We start from the raw sequence: 10,778 nt of genomic DNA on the forward strand, positions 1-10,778 counted from the left end.
TCTTCCTCTCATTTTCCTCCCTAGCATTAGTTGCTTCGGTGGGATTTGAGAGAGAAGGACTTGGGCACTCCGTGTGCCCTTGCCATTGCATTTGGTGCATCGGTTTGAGTTCTCCATGGTGATACGTGGAAGTTACAAGTTGAGAAGCTTATTACTCTTGGGTGCTTGGTACCCTTGAGTTTGTTTCTCTTGGGTGCTTGGGCGCCCTAGACGGTTGGTGGTGTTCGGAGCTCAATCATTATGGTGTAAAGCTCCGGGCAAGCGTCGGGGTCTCCAATTAGGTTGTGGAGATCGCCCCGAGCAATTTGACGGGTACCGGTGACCGCCCCCAAGGGTTGCCAAAGTGTACGGGTTCGGTGACCGCCCCCAAGGGTTGCCATTTGTACGGGTTCGGTGACCGCCCTCAAGGGTTCCTTAGTGGAAACACGGCATCTTGCATTGTGCGAGGGCGTGAGGAGATTACGGTGGCCCTAGTGCCTTCTTGGGGAGCATTGTGCCTCCACACCGCTCCAAACGGAGATTAGCATCCGTAAGGGTGTGAACTTCGGGATACATCATCGTCTCCGCGTGCCTCGATTATCTCTTACCCGAGCCCCTTTACTTATGCACTTTACTTTGTGATAGCCATATTGTTCTTTGTCATATATCTTGCTATCACATAGTTGATCTTGCTTAGCATAAGTTGTTGGTGCACATAGGTGAGCCTAGTTGTTGTAGGTTTTGTGCTTGACAAATTAACCGCTAGGTTTATTTCGCATTTGTTCAAGCCTAAACCGTAATTATTTTAAAGCGCATATTCAACCCCCCCCTCTAGGCGACATCCTCGATCTTTCAACCGGCTAGATTTTGGGATCAACAAATGCTTTGATACATCATGCATGCTTGTGTGATCATGCACAACATGATCATCGAGAATGAGCGTGGCCAAGATTTAGACTACTCACAGTATGAACTCTTGGGACATCCCGTGCAAGTGCGACGGAGGGCTGAAAGGGTAGCCCGCTTTATTGTCTCCTATCATGCCATTCGGCGTCCCGCAACGCACAATGAACTTCAGAATGATCTGATTGAAGAGTGCTGGGCATGGTATGGACGACAAAGAGCATCATGATTTCTGCATTATTTGTTGTGTTTATTGCATTATTTGTTGTACTGAACGATAAACTATCTGTTTGAGTTGTAATGATAACAACATTGAACTATTTATTGTTGATTTATTTTGTTTGTTTGATCATTTTTGCTCTTTTTTTTTGAAATGTATATGTGGTTTGTGCGGTGCGCGCGCTGTATTTTTGAGCTTTGCTGGAGCGGCGCGCGCGCTGCATTATAGCGCGGCTGCTGGAGCCAGCACTGGCGGCAGCGCTAAACCAGCCGAAGCGCGTGCGGTAAACAGGATTTTTGCGCGCGACGCTTACCGCGGCTGTTGGAGATGCTCTTAGAGGCTAAGTCTGTGAGCCGAAGAAAAATTCTCAGGCCACGCCTGTTGGCTTAGAATATATTTCCAAAAGAGTAGCTTTGGAAGCAGAAGTGCGCGCCTTCACAAGTCCGAAATTAGGAGGAGGGACGGAAGCGGCTTCAAGTTGTGGACGACGAGGAGGAACCAAAATAGCAGCCGTCTAATATGTGACGCGATTAATCACGCAGCTGCGACCGGCCGGCGCCCCCTGATTTGTATAGTACCGAGTAAATGAGTGCCAGCTTTGGATTGCGCGTCCAAACAAATCCTAGTTAATCCGGCAGCACTCCACTGGCAGCATATGCCTCGCGGCACAGAGGACTATATAAAGCGCAGGGCTCCGGCAGAAGAACACATCTCACAAAGGAAGTTCAGAGCACTCCACTTGTGTTTCGTGGGTGGCATCGATCGAGAGAGAGAGAGAGACGCCATGAGCTACCCGCCGCCGGGCACCGCGTACCCTCCGCCGGGCCAGCAGCAGCCGTACCCGCCGCCGGGCAACGGTTACGGCTACCCTCCTCCGGGCCAGGAGCAGCAGCAGCAGGCCTACCCTCCGCCGGCGTACGGCGCGCCGCCGCCTGTCGCCGCCGACTACTACCAGCCCAAGGACGGCGGCGCGTACCCGCAGCAGCAGCAGCAGGCGTACGGCGCGCCGCCGCCCGTCGCCGCCAACTACTACCCGCCGCCGCAGCAGCAGCAGGCCCCGCCGCCGCCGCCGGAGGCGCAGAGCCGCGGCAGTGACGGCTTCTGGAAAGGATGGTAATTCACAGACCACTCCTCTAAGATGACACGTATACTTGCGTCGTGCATCATGCATGCATACCTAACTCCATTGCCCGTATTAGTAGCTGTTCGTCTGATCCATCTCTATGTTTTGTTTGTTTTGATCTGCGTGCAGCTGCGCCGCAATCTGCTGCTGCTGCCTGCTCGACATGTGCCTCTGATCGATCACACATACAGCCGCTCGGCATCATCGTCGTTTCACATCTTGGATTTGGCTTAATTCTGTATCACCATGTCGCTCAGTCACCAGTAGTCGATTTGCTTTGTTGCTTCTTTATATTGGATATGTGCGAGTTATTTTCAGCATTCGGTATATTTTTCTGTTGAGTCTTTGCCATTGCGATCAGAGAGGAAACAAAAAATTGCTGTTCCTCGGATGTCACAAAGCAACCTACGGCAATGCCAAGGGTGCCAAATGTCAGACACCTCTCTTGTTTGTCCATAGGTAGAAACGGCAAACATAATAAAGACGTGCTATCTTGGAAATATTCGATATTTACAGCTTAAGCAATGCCGTGAGCTGTACTATAAAAGCACTACCTGACATAATAACTAAACTAATACGGAAAAGCTAATTAAATCGGTAGCGACACAGGACAGGGGGTCAGATCGTATGGCTTGGACCTAAACAAGGAGAAATACGAGTATAGTAGTAACATTTCAACCAACAGACAGACAGTACAAGGTCACAAGCTGGTAATCCATTCTGATTATTTCCTTCCTCCTTGGTGCTCATAGCCAGTGCACGTTGTGCTTCCAAGTTCAGATTTTTACAAGCAGCAGTATACCGTATTTACAGAGACACATTCCCTACCTGGCCACATCTTATGTGCATCAACGGTTTACAGTATGTGCAATCGCCCTAGCTACTTAAGTTATATATAGTACAAGTACTCCCTCCGTTCCTAAATATTTGTCTTTCTAGACATTTTAAATGACTAACACATACGGATGTATGTAGACATATTTTAGAGTGTAGATTCACTCATTTTACTCCGTATGTAGTCACTTGTTAAAATGCCTAGAAAGACAAGTATTTAGGAACGGAGGGAGTATATAGTAAGCCCGTAACTAGCCACCGTGGCTGACTCCGACAGCCCTGACTTCCACATGCTGCCGGCCTCCGCTCTCCGGGTGGACCACCACGGTGGCCTGCGCCTCGTCCAGCAGGCCATCCTTGCCCTCGCGAGACGCAGACAACGCGCCGACCATAGCGGGGAGCTCCGCCGGCCTTTTGGCCTCGTCGCCGTCGGTGTGGGAGATGATCTCCCAGTCCTCCCTGACCGAGGTGACGTCCCCGCGTTTCTCGTGGTGCTTCTCAACCTCGAAGATGGTTGGGATGACGACATAGTCGTTGAGTGGGTCATAGAACGGGTCAGGTTCACCCGCGTGCAGCCAATGCTGGACTATGCGGAACACGCGGTGGTCGCAGACGATGCCTCGGTGGTCAGCAGCAACCCCAATTCTCGCCACTGCATCAAGGCCGTCCGCCTGACAAAAAAGGATGATTACGCTCATTTCCCCCAGTGCATATTCTATTTTTTCAGATGCTCAGTAAGAAAAAAGGAGGACAAGAAGATTATCATACCTTTGCTGATTCTGCAGGAACGGATCCATCACCATCAACACAGATGTATTTACCCTGACAGAACACATAGTTCAGACAAATCAAATGGGGGCTACTTGGTGCTCCAAGAATCCCGAAATTTGGTATAGACAAAATACAACATTTACCAAATGAACTAACCTGGGTATATAAGAGGTGACTAAGATTTGAAATAGGGTGGCGTTTGCTCCCGTAGCTGCAAAGAGAAGGGTATTACTACCTTGGCATACGCATTACACAACTTTAGGTTATAAGACTTGCTTCATACAAAAGGCAACATATCTTCTGAAACAGGTCACATTTGAACAAACATAGCAAGAGAAAGGACAACCTCTTTTGGAAAAAGTTCAGAACTCATTTTACTAAGCACTATTAACCCCAGAACATGCGAAGGCAGACAACATCCAGTCAATTCTTATTTCTTGAGAAATTTATAAACCCCAACTAATCCATCAGTCAACCAAACTTCAGTGGAACCAATCAAAATTCTAATTGGCACATGAAAAGAACTAAAACCAGAAGTAGAAAAGATAGTAAAGTACCAAACAGTATGAGCAGTGTCATAATCAATCCCATAAATATTGTAGAACTTCACTGATTTTGGAAGCTTTGGCTGGGATAAGATATCTTGAGTTTCCTTTGCCCATATTAATATATCCTCATTAAGGGGCAGAGGAATGTGATTTCCATCAGAGATAATCTGCAATGATAATTTCATTGTCAGAAATCTAAGCATCAATAGTGGCTAAATTTAGTTTAAGTGCAAATGATTCACCTCATGCTTGGAAAGAGCTTTTTGAATCATCTTTATTGCTTCATCTGGTTCATATGACTCCAGTATGGCACTTTTCTTGCCATTGTCATCTAAGCTCTCTCTCCAGATCTGTAGCAATGGTGTATCTTCCCAGTGGTAGGTTGAGCTAGCCAACAACTCGTATATTGATGGACATTCAATCAACTGAAGCACAAAAGTTATTTTCAGTTCTTTCTCAAAAGGCAAAATCATGGTGACCACATGAATACATGCATTCGATGAGACAGATGGATAGGCTATCAAAGCATACCAATTGCTGCATAGTCCATTTGGAAATGAAGAATTTTGATTGCCATCCTTCCACAAAAGACATTCCATTCAGCAGACCACTATTTATGTACCCAGGCGCACCTGGCATGCAGCAGCAAGTTACTTCCAGCTCAAGATTTAAAGGCAATCGCAGTTAAAATTAGTATCCCTTGGAATATTTTTCGTTGGCATTCAACCAATGGTTGCGCAATTGACAGGTATTCCATGAAAAACGATATAATTATCAAGCTTTCACTGTAGCAACTGAGAACATCCAATAGATATTTCGAGTTTAATTAATGTAGAAATAAGAGAGCCTGAGAATCTAGATACTCAATCAACTCGTACCTTGAAATGGTGCAGCGATTGCAATCCAACTCTTCACATATTTTTCAAAGACCTATTGAAACCAAACCACAAGATCTAAGCATGGCACGAAGCATGACAAACTTCATCAGAGGCCCAAAAATATAAGGAGAACTGGAGAAGTACTCACATCACCATGAAGAGACATGAAGCATTTAACAAGCAATCCCCCCATTGAATGTGTTATTAGATTGATCTTTTTCCCTCCTGAAGCTGTATATACTGACTCTAGCTTTTTAGAAAATTTGTCAAGTGTTTCTGAAAGCCTGCAGAGAAGAAGGGGTATCAAAATAAGGGAGGAACTGAATGAATTGGCTTATCTGAAAGAAAAAGCAACCCCGTAAAGATTATGTTCTAGTATACACCTACTAGCATGACCACCAAATAGCATGCTATATATATATATATATATATATATATATATATATATATATATATATATACAGCTGTACACGGGATGACATATACAAAACAGTGATACAGATGCGGAATTTACCTGTTACTTTGGCGGAAATCATAACCAAATCCGAACAGAGTTTTGCCTTCTTGATATCCCCATTTAATCATTTGCACTATCATGTCATGATAGTAGTAAACACTGTCATCACCAATAATCTGCAAATTTAGAAGTATATCAGTGACGCATATCAGATAATACTTATAGTTCTACAAAGAGTTATTGTTTGACGACCAGCAGACCGCATAAGTAAATGAAAAGCAAAGGTAAACCTTCATTCGGAAGATGAAAAGTGAAATAAGTTTGTTACCATGTCTGGGTCCAATGTGTCGATGGCGTACAATCCATACCTATCCTCAGGGACAGTGATGCATATTTTCTCATCCACAGAAACGGTTTTGCCTGTTCCATTATAGTAGTTTGACATCAAATGACATGACGAAAGGAAATGCTCTGCTGAATCAGCACTAGATAACATGCAACAAGAAGGAACAAGCCTTACGAGTCGGCAGTTTTTCAATGAAAGTCACTGTATGTCTAATACCTACGAGCTGCTCAGATAACTAATCCAAACGTAACGGAAAACATTAATTCAGATAGAGTATGCCGATATTGCAAGTGTCTACCAAACCACACAAGCTGCATCAATTTCCAGATACTTGCCTTCTAATCATCACACAAGCAAAGCGTTCCAGCACACAAAAACAGTTTACCCTTCATTGTTTGCTTACTTAGATAAGCATGTAAAACAATCAAGCTCATATAACGTTCTCGAGCAATTCAGCAATCTATTAACTCATTCAGCAGGTGAACAGACAGAGACAAGGAAGTAAGAGGTGCTCTGCACATACCGGTGGAGGCATCGAACTGCGCCCAGAGCTTCTCGCGGCACTCGTGGTCGGCGGCGAGGATGCGCACCCAGACCCTCTCCTTGTTCCCCGCCTCGTCCACGGCCTCGAGGATGGAGCCGCCGATGCCGGGCACGAGCAGCACCGGGTCGAGGCTGGGGTCGACCAGCGGCACCTGCTCCTTGGCGATCCGCAGCCACAGCTCGATCGCCCGGATCAAATCCTCCAGCACCGACATGCTCGCGTCGCGCCTTGTTTCCCCGCCGCCCGAATCCCGCCCTAAATAAAAAACACTTCCAAGCCCCAAATCGGCCGGGGCGCTGAGGAGGGGGCGAGGCTTCCCGCCAGCCAAACGGGGCTCCGGCAAGCTCGGAATCGGAGCGGCACGGGGGTGGCGTGGCGTGGCGTCGGCGGATGGCCGGGAATCTGCGCGGCGGTGGCTGGAGTATATGCTCTGCCCGGGTTTGGACGGGGGCGGGGATTCCGGGAGGGAGAAGGCGTGAGGGTTTCGCAGTCCCGTTCCGTACGCTAATCGCCAGGGAAAAAACAAAGAACGAACGAACGGGAAGCAAGCAAACGTGTTACGTGGCCTACTCGGGCTTACCAGCCCGGGTTCGCCACCGTCTCACTGACAGTGGTAGCCGAACCTTGTTCGTCCCGGTTGTCAGAGAGGTAGACTAGGGCACGGCGCGGTACGACGGCTCGGGCTCTGTGGAGTTGTATTTTTTTTTATTTTTTTTTGAAGCAGAACCACTTGGATTCACTTGAACCAGGCCCGCCAAATCGGCATCCAGCAGGGGTAATACAAAGTCTGGGGCATCGTACACCCATACATAGAGAGGGTCATCCGACCCAAACCAAACTGCGCTAGATAATGCGCCACCTTATTACACATACGGTTGCAGTGCATGAACTCATGCGACTGAAAGGATGCAATACACAAGCTTTTAGCTTCCCTGAAAAGAACTCCCAGCTCAGAGGCGTCGTGCTCCCGCCCGTTCAGTGCATTCACCAGAGTAAGACAGTCGGACTCAAGAATGATGCGCTGCGCCCCAAGCTTCGAAACGCCCTCGATTGCTTTCAGGCATGCGTTTGCCTCCGCCTGAAGAGGGCTCCTGACGTATTCTAGTTTGCCTGCAGCAGCAGCCAGGAACTGTCCAGATTCATTTCTAGCAACAAAGCCCCACGCTGCAGCGCCAGGAGTTGTATTTTTTTGTACGGCTAAGGATGCGGGGACTCGCAAGAGCACAGACAACACACGCTCTCTTCTGAAAGCAGGACTACTTGTGTGTATATTTTTATTTTATTTTTTAATAGTTAAATATTTCCTCGGTATTTAAACATGAGACGTTTTTGCTGTTCAAATAGAGCACAAACGTCTTATATTTAGACATAGAGGGAGTATTAATTAGCAGTCAAATATGGAGAACTTTTCTCTTTGCGAGATAAGAAGAGAGAATTATTATTTTCGAAAGAAAGATAGAGAAGTTTGGCTGTATATTTTGAACTCCCTCCGTTTCAAAATAGATGATCCAACTTTTGTTAAAGTTAATAAAAGTTGGGTCATCTATTTTGAAACGGAGAAAGTAGAACGTTGTGCATTTTAAAATGGAGATTAGTAAGAGCATCTTTAACGGATTCCCTTAAATTTAAACTTAAACGATTAAACCTTCTTTCTGTTCTAAGAAGTCAAATTTTATAGCTAGCTAATTCCCTAAACTTAATCCACTAGACGTAGACCTTTGGTTCACGCAATTCCTCGAACACTTAGCCTGCGGTAACGCCGCTCTCATACATTGAGCTAAATTCATCCATGGTATTAGCTGAAGCAAAACAATATTGCCCGTGGCATCAAATAGTGCAACCCAAGAGCCGATCGAGCGATGAATTTTTAGATAGAGATTGCATATTTAACCTTCTGTGGTGATGAGTTTCTTGACAAAGACTTACATCGTCTATTAGCTGTTGCACGCCAAGGTCACGGCCCAGGCCGGATCCAGCTTCTCCACGGCAGTTCCCCTACGCCGTTCTTGAGCTCTCTACCGTGGCAGAGATGCTAATGGGAAGGGGAAACGCCGGTGAAGATGTTCCACTTTATGTTGAATGTACCATGTCCTTTTGTTGTTGAGCAATGTGCTATGTCCTTTTGTTGTTGAGCAATGTGCTCTGTCCTATATTGTGCTATGATGTATGTGATACTCCCTTCGTCCCAAACTAAGTGTAGCTGATTTAGTATAAAGTTGGACGCATGTCCTAAGAGCAACTCCAATGGGGCGACCCAAACGGACGGCGATTTCGTCCGTTTGGGTCGGCCGCCCCGCCCGGCGTCCGCCCTGTTTTAGATATGGGTCGGCAGCACGCCCAACGCGCCGACCCATATGCGCTGGCGTGGCCGGCTGGCCGCCCTATTTTGCATTGATGAATTTGCATTTAAACATATGGTCAAATAACATAGTTTGAATCGAATAAAATAGCATAGTTTTACAAGCCGAATAAAAATAAAAATGTCTCACATAGTCCTCACATAGTTTTGCAAACGAATAAAAGAAGATACATCTATTGGTTGCCAACATGAGCCCACATATGCTCAACCAAATCATTTTGCAGTTGCATGTGAGTTTCTCAATCACGCATGTCATGATGAAATTGGGTGAACTGTTCAAACGTTGCCGCTCCTCCATGCTCAGGCACAACATTCTCACCCTGAAACTGAAATCCTTGATCGTACAGACGTTTCAGGCGCTCGTCTTCTACGATCATATTGTGCATAATCACACAAGTAGTAATCACCTCCCACAATTTCTGCGTGCTCCAGGTATTAGCAGGATACCGAATGATGCCCCGTCGAGATTGCAAAACACCAAAGGCACGCTCGACATCCTTCCTAGCACTCTCTTGCTCTTGAACAAATCTTTTCCTCTTCTCTCCGACAGGGTTGGGTATTGTCTTGACAATAGTGGTCCATTGAGGATAGATACCGTCACCCAGGTAGTATCTTTTGTCATAGTTGTGGCCGTTAACAGCAAATTTCACCGGTGTGTTGTTGCCTTCGGCAAGCCTAGAAAACACAAGCGAGCGCTGAAGCACATTGATATCATTGTGTGATCCGGCCATGCCAAAGAAAGAGTGACAGATTCAGAGATATTGAAACGCCACGGCCTCTAGTATGACAGTGCAAGCCCTGACATGGCCCTTATACCGCCCTTGCCAAGCAGAAGGGCGGTTCTTCCACTCCTAGTGCATGCAGTCTATGCTACCAAGCATCCCTGGGAAGCCCCTGTTGGCATTCATCACCAACAAACGGGTTGTATCTTCAGCAGTCGGCTCTCTCAAGTACTTAGGGCCAAACACAGCAATAACAGCCTTGCAGAACTTATACAAGGACTCTAGGAATGTAGACTCGCTCGTACGGACGTACTCGCCAATGAGATCACCGGGCACTCCGTATGCAAGCATTCGGATGGCGGCAGTGCATTTCTAATAAGAGGAGAAACCAATCTTGCCAACGGCATCCTTTTTGCACTTGAAATAGTCATCATAGCCGACCACCCCCCTCTCTAATACGGTTGAAAAGATGCCTACTCATACGGAAACAGCGGCGGAATTTTTGATGTTTGAACAACGGGTTTGTTGTATCAAAGTAGTCCTTCCAAAGAAGGAAATGCCCGCTCCCTCGGTTGCGATTCAACGCCGGAAGGTGGCCCGAAATGGAGCCACGGAACAACGGCCGCTGGCTATTGAGGTGGTGATGGACCAACACGGCATCCAATATCTTATCCTCGTCATCGGACGATGAATCGTCGGAGTCGCAAAGGAAATTGTGAAAAAAGAACTCGTCGGCGGAGTCCATTTTGTACCTTAGCAAACTATCGAACAGCTTGCGGGCGTCGACGAAGGAGACGACTGGCGAAGGGAGTCGCGGCACGCATGGACCAGCTAGCTGCCCTGTCGGCGTCCAACGAGCGTGCCGGTGAGGATCTGGCCGGGGCGGCGAGGCGGCTTCTTGGTCGGGGGTGGCTGTGTGGTGGGGGCACGGGGGTGGGAAGCAGTCGGCTCCCTGGTGGCAAGATGGTGGTGGCGGCGACGTGTGAGTGGGCGGCGTTGCTGGGCGGATGTGGAGGCGCCAACAGCTGGCAGAGTCGCCGGCAAAAATGGGTGGCAGCATCGGCGACGAAGGAGGCAGGCGAGGGTTGCTGTTG

The 10,778-nt window shown here is 47.4% G+C and overlaps 2 protein-coding genes across 2 annotated transcripts; one reads left to right on the forward strand and one right to left on the reverse strand.

The window, feature by feature from the left end:
* Positions 1–1,826: 1,826 nt before the first annotated feature.
* LOC123041853 (cysteine-rich and transmembrane domain-containing protein WIH2-like) lies at positions 1,827–2,836 on the forward strand. The gene is made up of 2 exons (XM_044464407.1): positions 1,827–2,215; positions 2,355–2,836. Exons 1-2 carry the CDS (start codon positions 1,887–1,889, stop codon positions 2,398–2,400), a joined length of 375 nt encoding a protein of 124 aa, XP_044320342.1. The 5' UTR covers positions 1,827–1,886; the 3' UTR covers positions 2,401–2,836.
* An 89-nt stretch (positions 2,837–2,925) lies between these two features.
* LOC123046437 (lecithin-cholesterol acyltransferase-like 4) lies at positions 2,926–7,114 on the reverse strand. Its single transcript, XM_044469805.1, has 11 exons — positions 6,583–7,114; positions 6,042–6,133; positions 5,771–5,889; positions 5,405–5,540; positions 5,257–5,308; positions 4,910–5,010; positions 4,621–4,803; positions 4,388–4,545; positions 3,987–4,041; positions 3,828–3,881; positions 2,926–3,730 (listed from the first exon to the last, which is right to left on the reverse strand). Exons 1-11 carry the CDS (start codon positions 6,815–6,817, stop codon positions 3,311–3,313), a joined length of 1,605 nt encoding a protein of 534 aa, XP_044325740.1. The 5' UTR covers positions 6,818–7,114; the 3' UTR covers positions 2,926–3,310.
* Between the last annotated feature and the right edge of the window lie 3,664 nt (positions 7,115–10,778).

This window comes from Triticum aestivum, chromosome 2B, assembly GCF_018294505.1.
Source record: "Triticum aestivum cultivar Chinese Spring chromosome 2B, IWGSC CS RefSeq v2.1, whole genome shotgun sequence".
In the NCBI taxonomy this organism is placed as follows: domain Eukaryota; kingdom Viridiplantae; phylum Streptophyta; class Magnoliopsida; order Poales; family Poaceae; genus Triticum; species Triticum aestivum.

Coding starts and splice junctions, on each gene's coding strand:
- LOC123041853 (XM_044464407.1), top strand. CDS start 1,887: ATGAGCTACCCGCCGCCGGGCACCGCGTACCCTCCGCCGGGCCAGCAG. Junction 2,216..2,354: donor GACGGCTTCTGGAAAGGATG/GTAATTCACAGA, acceptor ATCTGCGTGCAG/CTGCGCCGCAATCTGCTGCT.
- LOC123046437 (XM_044469805.1), bottom strand. CDS start 6,817: ATGTCGGTGCTGGAGGATTTGATCCGGGCGATCGAGCTGTGGCTGCGG. Junction 4,804..4,909: donor AATGGACTATGCAGCAATTG/GTATGCTTTGAT, acceptor TTTGTGCTTCAG/TTGATTGAATGTCCATCAAT. Junction 4,546..4,620: donor AAGCTCTTTCCAAGCATGAG/GTGAATCATTTG, acceptor TTATCATTGCAG/ATTATCTCTGATGGAAATCA.